Source organism: Thalassophryne amazonica, chromosome 7 (assembly GCF_902500255.1).
Source record: "Thalassophryne amazonica chromosome 7, fThaAma1.1, whole genome shotgun sequence".
Lineage (NCBI taxonomy): Eukaryota > Metazoa > Chordata > Actinopteri > Batrachoidiformes > Batrachoididae > Thalassophryne > Thalassophryne amazonica.
In genome coordinates this window covers 89,564,753-89,590,627 of record NC_047109.1, presented here as the reverse complement: position 1 = coordinate 89,590,627, position 25,875 = coordinate 89,564,753, and the positions used below count along the sequence as shown (strand labels likewise).

Sequence of the window (25,875 nt, the reverse complement as noted above, 5' to 3'; positions counted from 1 at the left end):
GAAGATGGTGCGTGACATTTGTGGGAGATTTTTTGACAGCCAAAAACATGCTCCACGAAAATCACAAATATTACACACTAACACGCACTATTAAGAAACCTATTCAGATGCATTAAGTCATGTTAAGAATGTCAGGAATGTTTCAAGAATGATGCAAATATGACATTAGTAACACGTCTTGCCTATGTGTAAACGCACCTTTAAGTGATGTGAATGTTGGTTGGGGGTGGATGTTGGCCTGTGTTTGTTCCTGCTTGATCTCTGTCATCGCTGAAACAATCTCTGCAAGGTCCCTGCCTCTGTTCTTGAATTACCCAACTATTCGACAAGAAGAATATTAGCGGACTAGTAGAGTACTCGCTAGTCGTAGTCGACTATTAATCACAGTCGCCCAACCCTACAAGAAACACAGAGTAAACTGACTCACAATACCAGGAACTCTATCTGCTGGTAGAACTAGTACCACCCTCCTTTGTTTGTCAAGTTACCTGCCTTAGTTTACCTTTAAGTTCAATAAATTTCATCTCATCAACCCTAACAAGCAATAATGCGGACTTTGCTTGATAAATGGCCTGTCTTACTGTCTCGATCCTGAGAGGACAAGAGCAGTGATAAAACTCACCCTTTCGTCTCTCTGGAAGGTGACCCTGCGTGGTTCGCTGCGCCCGCGTCTCAGCCTGTGCACCATCTTGTCCTTGAGCAGCGAGGTGTAACCCAAATGCTCATAGATGGGGTTAGTGGTCATTTTGGAGATGTACTCCGCTGCTTTAGTCTCGATGTAAAGAGTGATGAGGGCATCTGTCACAAGGTCGTGGACCGACTCGAATCTCTTCTCGCCCACAAAGTGCTTCCCATCGTAGAACAATCTGTAGTTGAGGGTCTGATTCCCAAACCTGGATTGACATACGTGGATTTTGAGGCGTGAGAAACGAGCAGAGGATGTGGCACTGACCTTCCAGGGATTCTGTGCTGTGTTATTGAATGTTGGTACCTTAAGGCCAAAGTGTGGGTCCCAGGCTGTCTTTGACTCTCTCTGATGAGGTAGGCACCCTCTGCTCCCTTCAGCAGTTCATCTGCATATTCTCGAGAGATCACGCCATGGAATCTGTGAAAAATTTTAAATATTGAGGTCAACCTCCTCCGAGCAGCATGAAAAACAAACAAACAAACAAAATGCACACCCATCCACTTGATCACAACTCACATCTGATGCAAAACTGCAAATACGAAGAGAAAGACATTTTCGGCACAGCAACACCGAACAAAACACATAATGATGAGAGAACTCAGTTACACTCACTCTCTGCCATAGTATTTGGGTCTGTTCCTCCATCTGCAAAGCAGAGAAGACATATTGGCGAGCGCAATAAGATATGAAGCTCAATTAAAATGGCCTCACAAATTGTTCTCGCAGCCTGTGTTAAAGATAAAGGAGTGCACACTAGAAGACGGATTATTTCCATCTGTGCCCTCGTCTATTCAGGGCTACCAACCCCTAAAGCAAAATCACAGAGTGTGGAGGTGGATTAGAGGCGGTGCAAAAACAACAACAACAATAAAAAACAACCACTGATAGATGGCCAGCTGCAAAAGGAGTATTATTTACTACACTACTGCATCAGAGCATCTGCAACACAAATCATGCACGGGATGTGCTTACGCACAAAACCATTTTTCATCCTGTGCCAGAAATGAGCAAAATGAATAGAATAAAGATCACCTGATTTTTTTTGTTTGATGAAGAGCACGAGAGTCATGATCCAAATAAAAGAATAATGTACTATATAGTATTATCACTTACTAGGGCACTTACTGGAGGTTAGATAACTTTACACGGATGATGATGCTCCAAATCAGCTGGTCAAAAACGGAGATGATAATGCCATTATCTTCCCACTCCGGTACACCTAGTATCTAGTTTAGGTCATTTTTTTATTTAAGTGGTATCAGCATTAAAGAAGGGTTACTAGGTGAAACAGTAAGGTTGAAGCAGTGTGATGTTACTGTGACACGTTGGTCAAACAAAATAATCAAAGATGGTGGAATATGCTCCGAGACAGCCCTATTTATGTATAAATCTAATATGTTAGACATTTTAAAAATCTCATATTTTGTAAATGTTAGCAAGAAATAAACATGTTTTAATCTAAAAACCTATTTTTTAATCGAGAAAGTATGGTTCATCCAGAAAGTATTCACAGCGCTTCACTTTTTCCACATTTTCTTGTTACAGCCTTATTCCAAAATGGATAAAATAATTTTTTTCCCCTCAAAATTCCTCACACAATACCCCATAATGACAATGTGAAAAATTCTTTTTTTTTTTTTAGATTTTTGCAAATACATTAAAAATAAAAAACTAAGAAATCACATGTACATAAGTATTCACAGCCTTTGCCGTGATGAAAATTGTGCTCAGGTGCATCCTGTTTCCACTGATCACCCCTGAGATGTTTCTACAGCTTAATTGGAGTCCACCTGGGCTAAATTCAGTTGATTGGACATTACTTGGAAAGACACACACCTGTCTACATATAAGGTCCCACAATTGACAGCGCATGTCAGAGCACAAACCAAGCATGAAGTCAAAGGAATTGTCTGTAGACTGTTGTGTGGGCCGCTGAAGAGGAGGTACTGCTGGCCCACCACCACCAGAGGGCGCCGCCGCCCCACAGGAGCAGCCTCGGTAACAGCTGTCACCCATCACCTGAGACAGCTGACGGCAATTATCACTGGGGTATATCAGCAGGATGGCATCTCCACCTCATCGCCGAGATATCGTTCTACCTGGAAGGTAATAATCTCAGCTGACTGCTTGACAGTAACCTTTGTGATTTTTGTGAGTGATTGCAGACTTTTTTCTCCAACGAGAGGTGGAGGTAGCTTCCCTGCCGTACAGGTTGCTGGGTGCAAACGCGCCCACGTTAATTGTGTTCTTGTTCCTCGCCAGCAGTACCAGGTCCGACACGCGGAGGCAGTGGCCACCTGGGAGTTCGGAACTTGGCGGCTCCAGTATTCCCGGGGTCCTGTGGCGGAGGAAACCGTGTGGTTCCGGTTCTACTTTGGAGAGGCGTCTCCTATCTTCGAGCCTGCCCACACGACACCTTTGTGAATTGAACTTTGTCCATTGTTGTAATTTGTTGTGTTTGTTGTGCACGTTCGCAACAGTAAAGTGTTGTTATTTGACCTATTCCATTGTCCGTTCATTTGCGCCCCCTGTTGTGGGTCCGTGTTCCTACACTTTCCCAACATAGACCTCCGAGACAGGATTGTCTCATGGCAAAAATCTGCTGCTTTGAAGGTCCCTATGGGCAAACTGGCCTTATCTGTTGTGTGGGCCGCCAGAAGAGGAGGTACTGCTGGCCCACCACCAGAGGGCGCCCTGCCTGAAGTGCGGGCTTCAGGCACGAGAGGGCGCTGCCGCCACGGACACAGCCGGGAGTGACAGCTGTTACTCATTACTTCCTGACAGCTGTCACTCATTCTTCATCACCTCACTCCATAAAACCCAGACGTCATCTCCACCTCATCGCCGAGATATCGTACTTCATTGAAGGTAATATCCTCAGACGTTTTGTGTTACAATATATCTGTATATTGTGAGTGTTTGCAGGAGTACCGGTTCCTCTATCTGTGGAAGCTGAGTGAGTGCAGGACGGCACTCTTTTCCCCTGAGGAATCACTGCGGTACTCATCACATATTGAGTGAGAGGTGGAGGTGGCATTCCCACCGTTGTTGTTACTGGGTGTACACACACCCACACTTGACTGTCTTTGTTCTCGCCAGCAGTACCAGATCCGACAGTCGGAGACGGTGATCACCTGGGAATTCGGGACTTGGCGGCTCCAGTATTCACCAGGTTCGGTGGTGGCAGAAATCGTGTGGTTCCGGCCCGTCTCAGGACAGACGTCTTCTATCCTCGAGCCTGCCCACACGTCACCTTTGTAATTTGACTGTAATCATATTCTGAGATTGTCTGTATATTTGTTGTGTACATGTCACAACATTAAATTGTTACCTTTTGGCTCATCTATTGACCGTTCATTTGCGCCCCCTGTTGTGGGTCCGTGTCACTACACTTTCACAACATTATCATCCGTAAATGGAAGACGTCTGGATCCACCAGGACTCTTCCTAGAGTTGGCCACCCATCTGAGCGATCGGGGGAAAAGGGCCTTTGTCAGGGAGGTCACCAAGAACCCAGTGGTCACTCTGTCAGAGCTCCAGCATTCCTCTGTGGAGAGAGGAGAACTTTCCAGAAGGACAACCAGCAATCCACGAATCAGACGTGTATGGTAGAGTGGCCAGACAGAAGTCACTCCTTAGAAAAAGGCACCTGGCAGCCTGCCTGGAGTTTGCCAAAAGGCACCTGAAGTACTCACAGATGATGACAGACAAAATTCTCTGGTCTGATAAGACAAAGATTGAACTTTTTGGTGTGAATACCTGGCATCAAATTTGGAAGAAACCAGGCACCATCCCTACAGTGAAGTATGGTGGTGGCAACATGAATGCAGCAATGTACAGATACATCCTGGATGGAAACCCGCTCCAGAGCGCTCTTGACCTCAGACTGGGGGAACAGTTCATCTTTCAGCAGGACAATGGCCCAAAGCACACAGTCAAGATATCAAAGGAGTGGCTTCAGGACAACTCTGTGAATGTCCTTGAGTGACAACGCGAGAGCCCAGACCTAAATCTGATCAAACATCTCTGGAGAGATCTGAAAATGGCTGTGCACCGATGCTCCCCATCCAACTCGATGGGGCTTGAGAGATGCTGCAAAGAGGAATGGACAAAACTGCCCAAAGATAGATGCACCAAGCTTGTGGCATACTTACGTACATGTGATTTCTTATTTTTCAAAAAATTATAAATAGACTGCATTTTTTATAGCGCTTTTCCATATGCATCAGATGCTCAAAGTTCTCACATTCACCCATACACACTAATGTCAGGGTGCTGCCATGCAAGGTGCTCAGAACACACCGGGAGCAACTTGGGGATTAAGGACCTTTACTCAAGTGCCCTTAGTGATTTTCTGATTAGGCTGGGGTTTGAACCGAGGATCCTCTGGTCTCAAGCCCAACGCTTTACCACTAGACCATCACCTCCCCCTTTTTTAGTTTTAATAAATTTGAAAAAAACAAAAAAACTTTTATGTTGTCCTTATGGGGTGTTGTTAGTAGAATTTTGAGGGGAAAAAAAAATCTCATTTTTGAGTAAGGCTGTAACATAACAAAATGTGGGAAAAGTGAAGCACTGTCAATACTTTCCAAATTCACTGCACCTCTGATTTTGTCTTTACAAGACACCTTACAGAGATGTTAGCTAACTAGAAATACAGGAGTGTCACCATGATACACGTTGTATTGAAACACATCAATGAAACCTTTGTTCATTGACAGAGGAAAAGTTCATATTGTCATTGTTGGGTTTCCCCGTCTTTTGTAATCTGTCATTCAATATTGTGCACAGTAATGGTAAGTAACCAAGAGCCTACTGTCAGCTGACACTGAAAGGTTTTTAATAGGGACATAATTTTTATTCTTTTTTAAGAACCTTTTAGAGATTTAGCACTTCATACTGAGTGCAGAACAGAAGGTCCAGAACCGCATTTGCTTTTTCAGATATTTGCAGCATTAAACAAGCAGGTTTATTTCTGTAAAGTAGCAGAATTTTGTTCAGGGCCTGCCACATCATCAAAACGTGTGGGAAAATTTAGCCCATCTGGAAACTGCTAAAATTGCACATATTAAATCACCTTAATTTACAAACAGTGTTTAGTGATAAATGGATGGCAAACCCCCATGCCTAACATTCATGCATATTCATAATCTGTGAAAAATTGTATTTGTGTCTCCCAGTTTGGAGTTTTGTGCTGATATTCTCAATGATTTTTTAAGCACCTAATAATGACAGAAAATAAAGAAAACAGAATGTTGGCTGGGTCCAGATTTCAGCAGCCAACATCTCAGCCCGTTTTAGAAACAAACACCTAAAATTTTGGCAGAGCTTCTCCTTTTTCTTACACTACACCATATTAGAAACAGAATTTTGGAAGGGAGTTAATTTGGCAAATTTTAGTCCATCTGACGTGATGACCTTTGACAGAAGATGATGAGGTTCAGAGATGCACTGACCTCCTGAGGACATGTGATCCTCTTTGGTCTTGGAGATTCCTGTTGTAACTGGTACACTGTTAAAGAAATTCAACCACGTTAATGACAATATCCCTGAATGGCTACATGCCTCAGTGAAAACAGAACATACATGACACTGAGTAGTTACTAAGACATCAGGAAAAAAGGTGACTCTGAGGAAGCAAAACCAAACCTATCAAGCAAAGGTATCAAGGCACAAAATGAGATATTAGAGACAGGTCCATAAATATTTGGACAGTGACAACTTCTTTTTTTTTTCCCCTCCACCAACGAAGTTCAAAAATTCATATCTCTGTCAAATTTCTTTCATATTTAAGAGTGTTATGGTATCCTCACAAAGTTTGATCCGGTGCCAGTGACCGAACGGTCCCCCCTAAAAATAGGTCCACCTTTTGCATCTGCGCATGCGTCATTAGCTGCAGTTCACGGATTAAAACCTTGTTTCTGCTTAAAACTGTACTCCTGTCATCATCTATCTCAGCAACAGATAACTAAAACTTTTGTACAACAATCATTTCCACATAAATTCAGCATTATTTCATCATAAAAGGCAAATGAAGCAATCATAGCACCGCAGCTAAACGAGCTGCTAACTGATGCATTTACTGCGCGTCGGTCATTTCAAAGCGTCAAGGAATTTTGCAGAGTTTCTGCTAAAAACGGCATTGTTTCTGCTTAAAACTGACTTTACAATGATTTAAGAGGTTTTACCTTTATCATCTGATGGTTAATAATCCCATTAATCCATTTGATTGCTTTGGGTGAAGAGACTCTGTCTCAGATGTGCTGCTGTGGTCCGAAATGATGCATGCGCAGATGCAAAAGGCGGACTGATTTTTAGGGGCAGACCGTTTGGGCTGCGACACCAGATCTGATCCAGATTAAAAATTTTGCGGCCATTTAAATTTAATAATGAAAACCCCATTTAATGTATATTTTACATTATATCTTCATCAAACTTGCCCCAATCAATCTCATATTTGAAAGTGAGGTGCAGACTGGCACTCACAATGAAAAGACTACGTTTTATCCACATCTGATCTGTATTGCGGATTTAGTGGATATTTGATTCCTTGTAACATTGTGTTAGATAATATCTGTGTTAATTCCCCTTTTATGTTAGTGATCAAGTATTTGCTTTTGATATGTGATTGGAAGTCTCTGAAATTTGGTTTAGAGTTAAGTTTCATTTTCACCACACAAGTCAAGCATGTGTAAGTTTCAGATACAGGGATGGCTCCCCCTGTCTGTGAGAGCCAGTAACAAATAGACTAAACCACACCCACCGTAACACCCACATCATATAAAGGTGATGTGCGATTCATTTTCTGGGCCTTTCACAAGATGGACACTGTCTGTGAGGGTCCCAGGCATGGTTCTAACATGACCTTTAATAAACTCAAACTGAGGAAAATAATGGTTTGGTTCTTGGAAAGGGGCAGTAAATTACATGAAAGAGCCAGGAGAAATTGCAATTAAAAAGCCCTTTTGATCTATATTTTGTATTCTATTTTAGCTTATGAAAAGCCACTTCTAACAGGACTTTGACCTTGAAAATTTTTTCCAAGGTAAAAATTTGTGAAATTGTAAATTAGTGTTGGCAGAGGTTTGTGCTCTATGAGCATGTTGCTCTAGTTTTAAATTTTTGTCACTGTACAACAACACAATGTGATTGAAATCAATCACGGTATGCTTGTAGTGTTAACTTTCAGCTTTAATTTAAAGGGTTCAACAAAAATATTGCATGGATGTAATTTCCTGTATATTCGTTTTGTGAACTTTTTTTGTAAATTGTGTCAGTAGCATGGACCAAGCAGAGGGTCGCTCCTTTGAGTCTGGTCTGCTTGAGGTTTCTTCCTCAAATCATCAGAGGGAGTTTTTCCTTACCACTGTCGTCTGTGTGCTTGTTCTGGGGGTTGATAAGGTTAGACCTTATCTGTGTGAAGTGCCTTGAGGCAACTTTGTTGTGATTAGGTGCTATATAAATGAAACAAATTGAAAAATTAGATTGAAATGGACCATTTTGGAATTACAGCCATTTTTATACACTCCCCCAACCCCCTTTTCATTTCATTTTAATTTTAAAGACAACTCCTGTTACATTCCCAAGTCACTGAATATGTCTTGGACTTCATTTATATCAGTAGATAAGAAATGCAAACAATATGATACTGTATAATAAATGTGTCTGGAGTGGGTAATTCTTAAAAACTGTACAACATGCAAGAAGGAAACTCATGAAGGAGGCCATCAAGACAACTCTGAAGAAGTTCTAGGCTCTGATGTATGCGACTCGAGAAACATGGGATAGTACAACTTTTAGTTGTTGCAACACTATAAGATAAGATAAGACTTTATTGATCTCACAGTGGAATTCACATGTTACATGTAATTCACATGCTAGTCACAGCTTCATAGTGGAGTGGCACAGAGAAGGATTTTAATACAAGAAAAGGGATCAAATTTTAGGCGTGAGTCTTCCATGAGTCTCTTTGCAAACTGTAGCTGTGATTTCAGGTCTTGTTCTTCAGCAAAGCCCACTGTGCCACTCCACCACGAAGCTGCTTAACTGGTGATGAAACAGACAAAGATGAGCCATGCACAGTTTCTCCAGTTACAGCCACAAAAGCCTAGAACTCCTTCAGAATTGTTTGGTTATCTTGGTGGCTTCCCACACTAGTCTCCTTTTGGCATAGTCTCTCAGTATTTCATAACTTTTGAGGAGGTGATGGTCTAGTGGTAAAGTGGTGGGTTGGAGACCAGAGGATCCACAGTTCAAACCCTCGTCAGGCCGGCAAATCATTAAGGAGCCTTGAGCAAGGTCCTTAATCCCCATGGTGCCCCCGGTGTGTAGTGAGCACTTTGCATGGCAGCACCCTGACACCAGTGTCTGAGTGTGTGTCTGAATGGGTGACGCATCAATGTAAAGCGCTTTGAACTTCTGATTCAGATGGAAAAGCGCTATATAAATGCAGTCCATTTACCAGCTTCCTTCTAGATACACCACACTGTTTGTTTTTCTTAATGAATAATTCAAATGAAGTTAAAGACTTATTGTGACTCAGTAATGTTCATGTTTCCATCCCCTGAACTGTTGATTTGTATAAAAATAATCCTGCTGTTTATGATATCTGAAATAAAGTGGCTGCATAAAAAAGTGTCTATAATTCCTAAATGATTAATGTGATTTTGTTGTTGTCGTTGTTGTTAAACCCTTTGATTTAAACCTGAAAGTCAACACTGTTTCATTTCAACTCCACTGTGGCGTTGTACACAGGCAAAAAGACAAAAAGTGTCACTGTCCAAATACTTACGGACCCAACTGTACATTATATGCAAGGCTAATCAGTCAACATTTTAAATGAGTGGAATAATACACGATATTTTACAACCTGTTGTGAACCAACAACACTAAATATTCCTATTGGCTGCAAGCCTGCAACACATGTATCCAAGAACATGGAAAACTGTGCTTCCATGGAATTCCAAAAGTATTGGACTTAAAATTAAACCAGTGAAGAAATTCACACTGAAGACAAGGTTCACACAGGTCACCTCTAACAAGCATGGAGCTAACAAACTGCTGCTGTTTGACGTAGATTTCTCCCACAGGGGAAATATTACCACAGCAGGAAAACCAGTCAATTTTTTTTTCACATCCTCAGCAGGAGAATTTTTGTCTATATTTTGACAGTCTTCATTTCCTTCACCAGAATCCTCAGAAAACTGCAGTTATAACAGAATAACTGCTTTAGAACTTAATTCTGGATCTCTCTTTTTTCTTTTTTTGGTGTTTTATGGCTTTGTGGATGAGAGGGAGGTGGTTAAAGTCACGTTACGGGTGCGGCACAGACGTCGTTGTGTGTTGTCAGCAGCAGATTCTCTAGAAGACTCCTGTAAATTTTCATGTTTAGTCAGGCTGTCTTAAGCCAAACAGCCAGGTCCGGACATAGTTAGCGCTAAAAATACCTCAGCGGAGTATTGGAAGAGTCAGGAAAAACACTACATAACCTCTCCCCATAAATGTATACACATGCAGTAAACCGTAGCTGGTGGTGTGTACATGTTCTCCAAGTTTGTAGTGTAAACCCTGTAATAACTGTCACAATGTTTCCACTTTGAGTCAATGAGCTGTTCAGTAGAAATGATTTCAGCTCTGCTACAACAGGCACCACACTTGTGTTTCCTCCCACAACGAACATCTCTGTGTAATGACGATGCATTTCTACCGTATTTTCCTGGACCATGACCTGTTTAACTCAACAATCAGGAATTTGCGGGTGAATTTGAGAATGTCTCAGTCACAAAGTAAGGCATGAAATGTTATAACCGTGTTTGCAATGCCACTGTAGTTATATTTGGATCCACCTAAAACTCACTTTTCTCATAACTAAAAGGTGACGCATGATGATGGCTTGATTACTCTGAGCACCGGCAGCAGTGCAGGGGTTGGTAATCGCCCACATGCATCTGTACAAAATAATTCCGAAACAGGTGAACATTCCAAGCTTGGAATACTCCATGGGAAAGTGGTCTCCTGATGATTAAATTTCTGTAGCAGTTCAGTCAAGCTCCAGGCCAAGGTCATTAAAAATATAATAAAAAACATCCATATTTCCAGGATATCTCGCCAACCAACAGAGTAGACAGTCAATGTAATGGGCCTTCACACTGAATACGCAGGCCAATCCGGTCAACGTGTCGGAATCCGTCGATCCAACGCATGACGTCAGACGCGTCGTTTTGGAAGCGGCAAAAAAAAAAAAAAAAAAAGTGTGGGGGGCACACTCTGGCTGTTTCCCACAATCTGAAAAAAGTTCAGCGATCGCCATCTTGAATTTGTGTCGCCTGAACCACAAAAAAAGCTTTAAAAAACAGCAGTAGAACGATTCTCCCATCACGCTGGGAGAAGCTTTTTTTTCAGCTACTTTTCGGAGTGACGCCGACCGAGGGAGGACCGACGACTTGGTGGGATATCGAACAAACCGCGACAGTGGGCCGACCCGCACGGAGACGCCAGCCTTCAGGCATCATCACTGGGCAGAGCGATCCAGGCCGCCGGGGTGATGGAGCAAACCCACTCAGTCTGAAATCTCCCACTTTTTGTATATATGCGAAGTCCCAGTTTGCCCAACTGAGTTTAGTTCTGCAGCTTTATCGAGGTGAGAATAATGTAAAAATAAAACGTGATCTTTACTGAACTGTGAAGGTTTAATGATCGGCTAACGTTAGCTTAGCCTTTTAGCACAGATGATCTGAGTGAACACTTTAATTTGTAAATGGTTCAGTCTTTTTTATTTTTACCAAATAAAGCTACAGCTTTTTTCAGACACCACAAAAGCTCAACTTTAAATAACTTATTTTTTCGGGTGTTTTTTTCCATCGTTTTTTTCCCTTTTTTTCCCCCTTTTTGTTATATATAAACTGTTTAGTGTTTCTTTATATTTAAAGAAATATTTTTATTTGTCCCAATCAGGAACATTTGCTGTGCAGACAACCAAACTTCCATTGATGAGCTGAACACCACAAAGTCCAGTCGAAAGAAAACATCTCTGCTTTTCAGCAAAATCACCAGAGTTCAAAGCTGCAGAAGAGACCTTCATCTGGTCCAGAGAATCCAGCAGAACATCAGCTGCTTCTAAATAAAAGGCTCTTTGAACAGCAACTATTTTATTATTTTTTAAAAAGCTGTTTCATTTTATATTTTAACAATAAATGAACAGATCATTAAAAATGTCCACGAAATCAAAGTCAAAAGACATAGCTCTCCACTTATTGTGCTCAAATTCATATTTTAGAAATGACTCTGTCCTGATAGCAACATTAAAGGCAATTACATATTTTGGTGAAATTACAAGTTGAAATTACTATATATATATATAAAAAAAAAAATCATCATGAGGTTTACTTTACAGAAACCCTACTTTACAATCACACTGCAGTCATTGTTAAATTATTTCCTGTTGCATTTATAATAAACATTAGTATTTATTTACAGTGTCTGTTTTTCTGGTTAAAATGAGATACAAATAACTACCAGACTTTAAAAAAATGTACAAATTTCCATGTTATTTTGTCTAAAATAAATGTCTGAGGTTCCTTATGTTAAACAAGAAATGAAATAATCTGAAATAACAGGTGGTTTTAATTTACAGACGAAAGGTTTCTAAAGAACCATTTATCGATTTATTTAGCTATTTTAATTACAAGTGTTCTAAACTTTTTTTTTAACAGTAATCAGAAATAATGAGGTAACAACAACAAAAAACATTTCGAAGGATTTTACGTCACAGCTCAGCAAGTCGGAAGTTGGATTGGATTGAACTTTGACTCCGTCAGCCTGCTGACAAGCGGCTATGCGCGCTCCCGTCAGATGCATCGGTTTAGCTCGGCTTTTGACGCGACGCATCTGACGCATCTAAAACGCAATGCGTCTCATTGAAAATAATGCTTTTTAGACCAATTTTTGACGCATTTGACGTATCTGACGTATTCAGTGTGAAAGGCCCATAAGACTTATCAATCAGTAAATCATTTGTAATCAAATGGTATGTGTGATTTTAGGATAGCATCTCCCAAATGTAAACACTGCTGTATTAAACCGCCCACCCATTGTTGATTTTGACGCCTGATGTGTAAATAAATTAAAATTTGTATACCCAATTGGGGCCTGAAAATGTATGTAATCGGTATTAATAGTAGTGCTGAAGAACACTGTGAACAACTGGACAAGTCTGAAACGTGTTTTAAAAAATTGTGATGTTGAGACCCATCATAATCCACAAAAAGTGAATAATCTGATGTGATTTGTGCTGTGTGATGGAGAAATATGCATCGTTTACTTTAAATCTACAAGTGGATGTGTTTTTTTATTTTATTTCATTAATGCTTCTTGAAATAAATCTCTTCGTGAATATGGATTCTGCTGCTCGGTTATTTTGATGCCAGGCTAAAATTTAAACTAAAATTAAAATACAGTGCAGATTTTTTTTTTTCCTGTTTTGGAGCAAATGGCAAGTGATTTCATTGGAGTGGGATGAAAATTATCTTAAAAACTATCTGACCGTATTCACGTGTAGTCAACAGTAATAGTAGGAAACACAATTTCCTCATTTTCTGAATATGGACAGAAATTGGGGCCAAAAATCTGCCGTGGCAGCTCAGCTTTATGTGCAACCATGCTACTCTGAGCATCAAATGTAATCCAGAAAATGTATGTGCTCAAGATATTATTGGCTTAAAACAGTTAATCAAACAATCCTGAGCCAAATTGCTGGATTTAATTCTTACTATTCCATGTCACTAGCAACATTTTCACCAAATTTCATAAAAAAAACAATGAATTACTTTGTGAATAATCCTGACATCAATCCAAACACAACCTGCTTTCCGGAGGTACTACAACCAATTTCCTCCACGTACCAACACATTTCTCTGTTAAAAATAGATTGTGGTGTTATTTAGAGATGCCGTCTGAAGTTTATAGTCAAGTTTAGACAATCCTAATCAGTAAATACAATTAGCAGTGTACTCACAGTAGGACTTCCATATGGGTGGTTGGTAATCCTCGGGGTCTGTAAAACACAAAAACAAAGCAGGATTCTGTTATGAACTTGGTGTGCTGTTAATAACCTGTGGCCTGTTTTCCTTCATTAAATCTCCATTTCTATCTCATTCTCGGTGGACCAACTGCAAGCTCTTCACCGCCGCTATGCCACTGTTGTTTATCTCTCGGTTATAATTATGCATGTGGTGGATTCATGTTATGCAGCTGCCTCTTGAGATGAGCCAGTAAAAACTCTTCTTATCAGCATCTGCTTTTTCAAGGACAATCGATACAGATGTCCATTTGTTTCAGTATCTACATCTACATCTACAGCCATCTTCAGTAACTTCCGGTGGGCATCACACTGAGCACCCAAAGATGGCAACATCTCCCTACATTCTGCAAAAAAAAAGAAAAAAAAGCACAAACTAAAATTAAAATCACATAAACATACTAAAATGGATAAAACTGTGCAGTCCAGTTCTAGGATTATGATGCCAGAAGAACTGAAGCAACATCAGACTTAAACTCCTCTAGGGCAATGATCGAATACCGGCCGGTAATTGGTTCTAACCAACAACTGTCTGTGGAAAGAAGCTCTGCCGGTACTGGTCAGTTGATGCTGTAAGTTGGATGAAGTCCTGCTTCCTCCTCCCAGTATGGGTAACAGGCAGAATGTACATTGGCAGGGACACTGCAACTTGTTTGTTGATTATCCTGTGCAGCATAACAAGTCGCCTTACTTCCCTCCTATGCTCCAGTGGCTGCCACTCCAGAGTGCGATAAAGGTTGGTAACAATTCCTGGTTCCCTCCTATATTTGTTACAAACAAATCTTGCTGCTTGGCGCTGGACCATCTCAAGCTTAGCCTTGGCTTTGAAGAGATAAGGGTCCCAGGAAGCACTTGCATACTCTAAGTGTGGCCGTACCAATGTGAAGTATACCTGTTCCTTCACCATAGGTGGGCAAGATAACAAATTCCTCCGCAAGAAGCTTAATACACCACTGGCCTTTGAGGAGATGTTCTGAATATGCTGATCCCATTTAAGGTTGTGCTGGAATTCAACCCCAAGATAAGGATTGTGGGGGACATCAGTCAGCAGTTTGTTGTCAATTTGATATCTAGAACTTAAGGATGTCTTTTTCGCATAATTGACAACTTGTAGCATTTGTTGATATTGAAAGTCATCCTCCATGTGTGAGACCAGTTCTCGAGAGAAGTCAAATCAGTCTGAAGCCTATGAGCATCAACTGGTGACCTGATAGGCAGATACAGGACACAGTCATCAGCAAAAAGCCAAATGGGAGATGTTATACCCTGTCCTATATCATTAATGTACAATAAGAATAGGAGAGGGCCCAAGACTGTACCCTGAGGCACTCCAGAGGTAACGCTGGCATCGGAAGAGCGCTCACCTCCAACAACAACAGCCTGCGTGCGGTCTGCAAGCCATCTTGAGATCCAGATATTGGAGAATCCTCTTATCCCATAATAAGTGAGTTTATGGATCAAACGATGGTGATCAACCTTGTCGAAAGCCTTTGAGAAGTCAAGAAGCAAAACATCTAACTGGATGTTGTTGTCTAGACATCGCTGGAGTTCATCTGAGGTGATAAGAAGCTGAGTCTCGCAAGAGTGCTGCCTACGGAAACCATGTTGGTAATACTTCACAATTCCATGTCTATCACAATGCTTTATGATGTTAGAGAAGACAATGTGTTCCATAAGCTTACACGGGATTGAGGCGAGGGATACTGGCTGATAATTAGCTGGTATAGTATGGCTTCCCTTCTTAAAGATGGCAACAACATTTGCTCGCCTCTAGTCAGATGGTACCTCCCCTGTCTTCCAAGACTGCTGGAAGATCATTTGCAGTATCGGAGCAATCTCTGAGGCTGCTTCTTTAAGGATGCAAGCTGGGATAGCATCAGGTCCAGTAGCCTTCTTTGGATTAATGTCCTTAAGAAGTTTCTCGATACCCTCGGTGGTAAAAGTGATGTCAGGCATGGTGGTATGAGGACTCTGACCCAGGTCAGGTACTGATGTCAGGTCTGGTGGAGTAAACACTGACTGGTACTGGTGATTGAGAATCTCCACTTGATCTTTACTGTTGGATATCTCTCGAACACCATCCTTGAGGATGGTTATTCCAGTGGAGTCACCTCGTCTTGCCTTCACATAAGACCAGAATCTTTTCTCCAGAGATGGTTTCTGGGAGTTTGCAGAAAAGTCAAGTAGACCCATGATGTAACTATGATGGGCCTTCCGAAGCACCTTGCTGGTTATATTACACCAGGTCTTAAAAGCGTTCCAGTCAAGATGGTTACTGGTGCATCAGGCTTTGTTGTAGAGGCTCTGCTTCTTACAGATCATCCTTTTGATGGACTGGAAGATCCATGGGACATCCCACCTGCTGGTAAAGGTCTTAGTTGGGATGTTTCTTTCCACTGAAGCAGTCATAGCATCAGTAAAAGAGGTCCACCTAGACTCAATACAGATAGATATAAAGTAATATCTTAGGTCCTCTCTGATGGCATCCATATTGGCCTTCTTGTATAAGAACACTGCTCTAGGTACCCTCTTGGCTGGCCTGGGTTTAAGATTGATGGTGGTCAAAACAACGGCCTCTTGGACCGAAGTGAGCAGCGAGTCATTCACCACATAGCCATACTGCGGAGATGGTTTAATGGTGGGCCCTCTCCAGTCAATATCAGGGAAATTAAAGTCCCCTGATAATAAGATATTAGGCAATCTTCGACTTGGCAGCTTAGCAAGGGACACATCAAGCTTATGAATATTGTGGGTTCTGCTGTAGGTTGTATATAAAATGAACCAAGATAAAGAGGTCAGTGACCTCGAATGGCAATCCTGGCCCATACACCCTCACAATCTGACTCTAAAGTAGGTTCTGCAGATTAATTAAGATCTTGATACACCAAAAGAAAAACACCGCCACCTCCAGCAACTTGGTCCCTACGATAGACATCAAAGCTGGTGGAAATACCTCACCACTAGAAAAGGAGCTGTCAAGATGTGACTCAGTGCCAAACACAACATCAGGTTTGTGTGTCTCACAGAGTAATAAAAGGTCCAACTGCTTATTCTGAGATCTTATGCTCCTACAATTAACGGTCATGCATTTCAGCTTTCTCGGAGGTGGCCGCCTTCTAGAACAGCTAAAGTGAGGAGAGGAGACAGCAATAGATGACCCAATACTCTCATTCATTGAAGAAGACAAATAATCAAATCTGTTGCCATCAGCCATGTCACTTATAGTGCTATCAAAGATGGAAGAGTGGAAGTTGGGTAAAGCACACGCACAGCAAATCCATGACATGCTATAATTGGCCAAAGTCTGGTAAATTGCTGTAGGCATGACCATGCACTCAGCATGCAGCCAGTCATCGCAACGGTCGCACTGTATTGCTTTCTGGCCACAGCGGACAGCTTTACCACAGATCTGGCATGGGTATTTGGGTGGCCCAGGATTAGTCTCAAGGTCCCCTCCTTGTAAGATTACAAGTAGCATGAACAGTGATGATGAACGAGTAAACTTAAGTTTCTTATGGTTAATGATGATAGAAGCAAACGTTTGCAATGGTTTAGAAGTGGCAGCAGCAGAGGACAAAACTTTGCCCTGAGGTGGGGGTTCAAGAGGTGGTAAAGCATTATTACCCTCACTAATCCACAACCCGTGCTGGGTGCACCACTATCATACAGAAGAACAGCAAAACAAGCAGACAGGTGTAAAATGGCACAATGCCAGACATCTTATACTCTTAGGTGGTGATAATAAAGTAGTAAAAATTCATGTCACCATTAGTGCTCCAGTCCAGCTGCAAACAATCAGCACTTCCAGTCCAGCGCTTTTAGACTTTAGCTTTCCAGAACCACCACCGGCTGATAAATTAACAATAAAGTCCCAAATCTGTGTACTCAAATATAAACAAGCTTCATAAAACTGTCTCTCCAGCAACTGCTAAGTGGCTCAGATAGCATCAATAATGCTGGCTAGTTGACCTGTTTGTTCACCTCGTTGAAGATGTTGTTAACGCTAGTACGTGATTGAAGACCACCGTAGAAATCCAACAAACCCAAGGTCTAAATTGAGCTGAAGTCCTTTAGCCACTAGCAGAGTGCTAACTCTGAAACTAGCTATGAGGCTAGCTCCGCTTCAAGCATCCCCTCTAGAACACTTTCTATCACAAACAAGACGTTAAACCCTCCTCAGCTGAAGGCTTCCACAGCCAGGTGAACCCGAATAGTGCAAAATCATTTAAAGTATTTAAAACAATAAAAGGAAAATAATAAAGGAGAATAAAAAGGCGAGAACACATGTACCGGGCCTATACAGGCCGTCAGCCGGCGTCTCAAAACTAAAAATAAATACATAAATAAAACAAAACAGCAGCAAAATCACGTCCAGCAAAACAATGTTGTTCACGCTGTTTCCTGCATTAATATCAAAGCACAGTTATTCTAAAGCACATCATTTTACGGTCCAATAACTCACAGTAAGTGCTCAAAACAGTTAGCTTAAGTCGCAGTGAGTAAAGTCAGTGGTGCCACACAACTGATCCATATTACTCACAACTCTACACTGAGTGTGTATTAGTGCCAATACAAACACACCACTCAAAGTAAAAGTTGATTGGTGGAAAAGGAGGTCACTTCATTTATGTCACACTAAGCACAAAGTTTCCTCTGTGGAACAGTGGTGGCTCCAGTGGTTTCTTTCTTGATGGAGCCTGGTGAAAGCTTGATTATTTAATAGTGGGGTGACAGAATTTACAGGAACTGTAAAATTATGCATTTTGAAACTAATTTCAATGCCTATTACATATATATTAAAACAAATATATGCCACAAAATACGAGTACCTAGAAGCAACAATAGTCACATTAGGTCAGAATGCATTGGTGCCAAGCATTGCTAAATCTACCACACCATAGAACCACCCTTACTCCCGGATGGCAACAAACCAGACAGACAACCAATCCTCTTGAAGGTAACTGTCAATCTGCTGCAGCCAGGTTAAATGTGAGTGTCCCTTTGACCTTCTCCAGCAGCTGAGATCCTCAACAATGAGGCACCTGCATGCTGGAGCATGCATTGAGGAATGTACAGTAGTGTTCAGAATAATAGTTGTGCTATGTGACTAAAAAGATTAATCCAGGTTTTGAGTATATTTCTTATTGTTACATGGGAAACAAGGTACCAGTAGATTCAGTAGATTCTCACAAATCCAACAAGAACAAGCATTCATGATATGCACACTCTTAAGGCTACGAAATTGGGCTATTAGTAAAAAAAAAAGTAGAAAAGGGGGTGTTCAGAATAATAGTAGCATCTGCTGTTGACGCTACAAACTCAAAACTATTATGTTCAAACTGCTTTTTTAGCAATCCTGTGAATCACTAAACTAGTATTTAGTTGTATAACCACAGTTTTTCATGATTTCTTCACATCTGCGATGGCATTCATTTGTTGGTTTGGAACCAAGAATTTGCTCGTTTTACTAGTGTGCTTGTGGTCATTGTCTTGTTGAAACACCCATTTCAAGGGCATGTCCTCTTCAGCATAAGCAACATGACCTCTTCAAGTATTTTGACATATCCAAACTGATCCATGATACCTGGTATGCGATATATAGGCCCAACACCATAGTAGGAGAAACATGCCCATATCATGATGCTTGCACCACCATGCTTCACCGTACTTTCCACTCTTGTGAAACTGTGGCTTGAATTCAGAGTTTGGGTGGTCGTCTCACAAACTGTCTGCGGGCCTTGGACCCAAAAAGAACAATTTTACTCTCATCAGTCTACAAATATTCCTACTCTCCATTTCTCTTTAGGCCAGTTGATGTGTTCTTTGGCAAATTGTAACCTCTTCTGCACATGTCTTTATTTAACAGAGGGACTTTGCGGGGGATTCTTGCAAATAATTAGCTTCACACAGGCGTCTTCTAACTGTCACAGCACTTACAGATAACTCCAGACTGGTCTTTGATCATCCTGGAGCTGATCAATGGGTGAGCCTTTGCCATTCTGGTTATTCTTCTATCCATTTTGATGGTTTGTTTCCGTTTCTTCTTCCACACCCATCATGTTTTTTTGTCCATTTTAAAGCATTGGAGATCATTGTAGATGAACAGCCTATAATTTTTTGCACCTGCGTATAAGTTTTCCCCTCTCCAATCAACTTTTTAATCAAACTACGCTGTTCTTCTGAGCAATGTCTTGAACGTCCCATTTTCCTCAGGCTTTCAAAGAGAAAAGCATGTTCAACAGGTGCTGGCTTCATCCTTAAATAGGGGACACCTGATTCACACCTGTTTGTTCCACAAAACTGACAAACTCACTGACTGAATGCTACACTACTATTATTGTGAACACCCCCTTTTCTATTTTTTTTTTTTTTACTAATAGCCCAATTTCATAGCCTTAAGAGTGTGCATATCATAAATGCTTGGTCTTGTTGGATTTGAGAGAATCTACTGAATCTACTGGTACCTTGTTTCCCATGTAACAATAAGAAATATACTGAAAACCTGGATTAATCTTTTTAGTCACATAGCACTACTATTATTCTGAACACTACTGTACCTCAATAGTAGCAGTAGACAAGGATCCTCTGAAGAGACCTAGCATCAAAGATACCTAGTCATCACCTTGCATCATCAGAACCACAAAGTAAGGCAGGATGCACCAGGACCCAAAAGAATTGCACCTTCATTTTCCTGCAAAGACCTCGACATCACCAAACACGTCTATTCAGTAACCTCATAAGGTCTTCTGGCTATACTAGCAATAGCAATTATTTGAAAATCATAACATTCACCCATCTGAAAGAAAAAAGTTAGTAATAATTACAAAAAAGACAATAAAAATATACATGTAACAACAACTGACACAGTCACGCATCCTGTGGCGAGGGTGTTAAATCAAAATGGCTGATGTTTGATCCTAAACACATTCTTAGTGTGCAGGTACCTTGAAAAAAGCAGGGGCGGTGATGAGCCAAATGTTTTGTAGCACACAATCATTTAAAATCTCCTTGGAGACGTAATGACATCTAAAAAACAGGCCACTAAATTAGATACAAATGTAGCAAAATTTGAATGTGCATGATAGGATCAAAGGAAGATCAATCAATCAATCAATCAATTTTTTTATATAGCGCCAAATCACAACAAACAGTTGCCCCAAGGCGCTTTATATTGTAAGGCAAGGCCATACAATAATTATGTAAAACCCCAACGGTCAAAACGACCCCCTGTGAGCAAGCACTTGGCTACAGTGGGAAGGAAAAACTCCCTTTTAACAGGAAGAAACCTCCAGCAGAACCAGGCTCAGGGAGGGGCAGTCTTCTGCTGGGACTGGTTGGGGCTGAGGGAGAGAACCAGGAAAAAAGACATGCTGTGGAGGGGAGCAGAGATCGATCACTAATGATTAAATGCAGAGTGGTGCATACAGAGCAAAAAGAGAAAGAAACAGTGCATCATGGGAACCCCCCAGCAGTCTACGTCTATAGCAGCATAACTAAGGGATGGTTCAGGGTCACCTGATCCAGCCCTAACTATAAGCTTTAGCAAAAAGGAAAGTTTTAAGCCTAATCTTAAAAGTAGAGAGGGTGTCTGTCTCCCTGACCTGAATTGGGAGCTGGTTCCACAGGAGAGGAGCCTGAAAGCTGAAGGCTCTGCCTCCCATTCTACTCTTACAAACCCTAGGAACTACAAGTAAGCCTGCAGTCTGAGAGCGAAGCGTTCTATTGGGGTGATATGGTACTACGAGGTCCCTAAGATAAGATGGGACCTGATTATTCAAAACCTTATAAGTAAGAAGAAGAATTTTAAATTCTATTCTAGAATTAACAGGAAGCCAATGAAGAGAGGCCAATATGGGTGAGATATGCTCTCTCCTTCTAGTCCCCGTCAGTACTCTAGCTGCAGCATTTTGAATTAACTGAAGGCTTTTTAGGGAACTTTTAGGACAACCTGATAATAATGAATTACAATAGTCCAGCCTAGAGGAAATAAATGCATGAATTAGTGTTTCAGCATCACTCTGAGACAAGACCTTTCTGATTTTAGAGATATTGCGTAAATGCAAAAAAGCAGTCCTACATATTTGTTTAATATGCGCTTTGAATGACATATCCTGATCAAAAATAACTCCAAGATTTCTCACAGTATTACTAGAGGTCAGGGTAATGCCATCCAGAGTAAGGATCTGGTTAGACACCATGTTTCTAAGATTTGTGGGGCCAAGTACAATAACTTCAGTTTTATCTGAGTTTAAAAGCAGGAAATTAGAGGTCATCCATGTCTTTATGTCTGTAAGACAATCCTGCAGTTTAGCTAATTGGTGTGTGTCCTCTGGCTTCATGGATAGATAAAGCTGGGTATCATCTGCGTAACAATGAAAATTTAAGCAATACCGTCTAATAATACTGCCTAAGGGAAGCATGTATAAAGTGAATAAAATTGGTCCTAGCACAGAACCTTGTGGAACTCCATAATTAACTTTAATCTGTGAAGAAGATTCCCCATTTACATGAACAAATTGTAATCTATTAGACAAATATGATTCAAACCACCGCAGCGCAGTGCCTTTAATACCTATGGCATGCTCTAATCTCTGTAATAAAATTTTATGGTCAACAGTATCAAAAGCAGCACTGAGGTCTAACAGAACAAGCACAGAGATGAGTCCACTGTCCAAGGCCATAAGAAGATCATTTGTAACCTTCACTAATGCTGTTTCTGTACTATGATGAATTCTAAAACCTGACTGAAACTCTTCAAATAGACCATTCCTCTGCAGATGATCAGTTAGCTGTTTTACAACTACCCTTTCAAGAATTTTTGAGAGAAAAGGAAGGTTGGAGATTGGCCTATAATTAGCTAAATTAGCTGGGTCAAGTGATGGCTTTTTAAGTAATGGTTTAATTACTGCCACCTTAAAAGCCTGTGGTACATAGCCAACTAACAAAGATAGATTGATCATTTAGATCGAAGCATTAAATAATGGTAGGGCTTCCTTGCGCAGCCTGGTAGGAATGGGGTCTCATAAACATGTTGATGGTTTGGATGAAGTAACTAATGAAAATAACTCAGACAGAACAATCGGAGAGAAAGAGTCTAACCAAATACCGGCATCACTGAAAGCAGCCAAAGATAACGATACGTCTTTGGGATGGTTATGAGTAATTTTTTCTCTAATAGTTAAAATTTTGTTAGCAAAGAAAGTCATGAAGTCATTACTAGTTAAAGTTAATGGAATACTCAGCTCAATAGAGCTCTGACTCTTTGTCAGCCTGGCTACAGTGCTGAAAAGAAACCTGGGGTTGTTCTTATTTTCTTCAATTAGTGATGAGTAGAAAGATGTCCTAGCTTTATGGAGGGCTTTTTTATAGAGCAACAGACTCTTTTTCCAGGCTAAGTGAAGATCTTCTAAATTAGTGAGACGCCATTTCCTCTCCAACTTACGTGTTATCTGCTTTAAGCTACGACTTTGTGAGTTATACCACGGAGTCAGACACTTCTGATTTAAAGCTCTCTTTTTCAGAGGAGCTACAGCATCCAAAGTTGTCTTCAATGAGGATGTAAAACTATTGACAAGATACTCTATCTCCCTTACAGAGTTTAGGTAGCTACTCTGCACTGTGTTGGTATATGGCATTAGAGAACATAAAGAAGGAATCATATCCTTAAACCTAGTTACAGCGCTTTCTGAAAGACTTCTAGTGTAATGAAACTTATTCCCCACTGCTGGGTAGTCCATCAGAGTAAATGTAAATGTTATTAAGAAATGATCAGACAGAAGGGAGTTTTCAGGGAATACTGTTAAGTCTTCTATTTCCATACCATAAGTCAGAACAAGATCTAAGATATGATTAAAGTGGTGGGTGGACTCATTTACTTTTTGAGCAAAGCCAATAGAGTCTAATAATAGATTAAATGCAGTGTTGAGGCTGTCATTCTCAGCATCTGTGTGGATGTTAAAATCGCCCACTATAATTATCTTATCTGAGCTAAGCACTAAGTCAGACAAAAGGTCTGAAAATTCACAGAGAAACTCACAGTAACGACCAGGTGGACGATAGATAATAACAAATAAAACTGGTTTTTGGGACTTCCAATTTGGATGGACAAGACTAAGAGACAAGCTTTCAAATGAATTAAAGCTCTGTCTGTGTTTTTGATTAATTAATAAGCTGGAATGGAAGATTGCTGCTAATCCTCCGCCCCGGCCCCTGCTACGAGCGTTCTGACAGTTAGTGTGACTCGGGGGTGTTGACTCATTTAAACTAACATATTCATCCTGCTGTAACCAGGTTTCTGTTAGGCAGAATAAATCAATATGTTGATCAATTATTATATCATTTACCAACAGGGACTTAGAAGAGAGAGACCTAATGTTTAATAGACCACATTTAACTGTTTTAGTCTGTGGTGCAGTTGAAGGTGCTATATTATTTTTTCTTTTTGAATTTTTATGCTTAAATAGATTTTTGCTGGTTATTGGTAGTCTGGGAGCAGGCACCGTCTCTACGGGGATGGGGTAATGAGGGGATGGCAGGGGGAGAGAAGCTGCAGAGAGGTGTGTAAGACTACAACTCTGCTTCCTGGTCCCAACCCTGGATAGTCACGGTTTGGAGGATTTAAGAAAATTGGCCAGATTTCTAGAAATGAGAGCTGCTCCATCCAAAGTGGGATGGATGCCGTCTCTCCTAACAAGACCAGGTTTTCCCCAGAAGCTTTGCCAATTATCTATGAAGATGGGAGGAGTACTTTGAAAAGTTGATGAATGAATAAAATCTAGGAGTGTTATTCAAGGAATGAAGTCTCAAATGAAGGCGGCACCTAGATTAAGGAGGGAGGAAGGAAAAGACGTGCTGAAAGGTAAGCAGACTGAAAAGGAGTCTGGACTATAGATGAAATGCTAGTGTTGGTGTGGAAAGGTTTAAGAGAAGGAAAATATTCTGGATTGACCATGTAGCTCAGTGTTTACAGTGATAGATGGACAGAAAGGACAACCTGGAGGCAAAGACCAGAGTCCCAGCCACATCAGACAGTTTCCAATTGTATCAAATGCCAGATATTTCAGTGAAATTGATCCAAACTCCCCACAAAGTGCCCCACATCCCACAAGCACATCCTAGGGTTCAAATCTCTGACATAGACCAAACACATCCCATCTGCAGGGTCATATGCACACATGATGCAGGGCGCTCCTCATCCATCTGCCAATTCCTAACACTCTTCCACAGATTCTCCCCAGGATGGCTGGAAATTTGTCAACACCCGATGCATATTTTTTTTAATTCCTACATTCTTTGTCAAGATCATATGTTGAAGTTCAAACCAAGCAACAGAATGGGAACAAAGAAGTAGTAGTTAGTCCAGTGTTGGCCCTGGCACCCGTTGGTGATGATGCGTATACATGAATTCTGTAAGACAAAGGGAAAGAGAGCCTACGGGATACCAGTCCACCACAGGTTACTTCCCTGGTCACTGCTGAGTGGTCTAATGGCAATGCAGATGCTCCTAGTGTGCAGTTGAGCACCTTGCATGGTAGCACCCTGACATTGGTGTGTGTGCACACATGCATATGTGTATTAACAGGTGAAGGTGAGGCATCACTGTAAAGCACCTTGACCATGAAAGCATGATATATTCACAGTTCATTGACGTTGTCCAAGGACAGAGACAGGGAGTGTGACCCACAAGCAAACCCAGGCCTACATATTGTACCCAACTCATATCCTACTGATCTACAACCCCAATTCCAATGAAGTTGTGTGTGAAATGTAAATAAAAACAACAACGATCTGCGTTAACTAACAATGGTTTTCTGAAGTGTTCCTGAGCCCATGTGGTAAGATCCTTTACACAATGATGTCGATTTTTGCAGTGCCGCCTGAGGGATCGAAAATCACGGGCATTCAATGTTGGTTTTCGGCCTTGCCGCTTGCGTGCAGAACAGTTCTCCAGATTCTCTGAATCTTCTGATTATGTTATGGACTGTAGATGATGGAATCCCTAAATTCTTTGCAATTGAACGTTGAGAAACATTGTTCTTAAAATGTTGGACAATTTTTTTCACACAGTTGTTCACAAAGTGGTGATCCTCACCCCATATTTGCTTGTGAATGC

At 41.0% G+C, this 25,875-nt stretch overlaps 1 protein-coding gene across 1 annotated transcript in view; it reads right to left on the bottom strand.

The window, feature by feature from the left end:
* Nucleotides 1–25,875, bottom strand: part of chn2 (chimerin 2) — a 123,365-nt gene that overhangs the window by 33,360 nt on the left and 64,130 nt on the right. The window contains exons 2-7 of the mRNA XM_034175008.1: nucleotides 13,701–13,739; nucleotides 6,145–6,200; nucleotides 3,515–3,519; nucleotides 1,301–1,327; nucleotides 992–1,105; nucleotides 623–893 (exon numbers count right to left, since the gene is read on the bottom strand). Of these exons, the coding sequence (XP_034030899.1) occupies nucleotides 623–893; nucleotides 992–1,105; nucleotides 1,301–1,327; nucleotides 3,515–3,519; nucleotides 6,145–6,200; nucleotides 13,701–13,739 (512 nt within the window). The remainder of the gene's footprint in view (nucleotides 1–622; nucleotides 894–991; nucleotides 1,106–1,300; nucleotides 1,328–3,514; nucleotides 3,520–6,144; nucleotides 6,201–13,700; nucleotides 13,740–25,875) is intronic.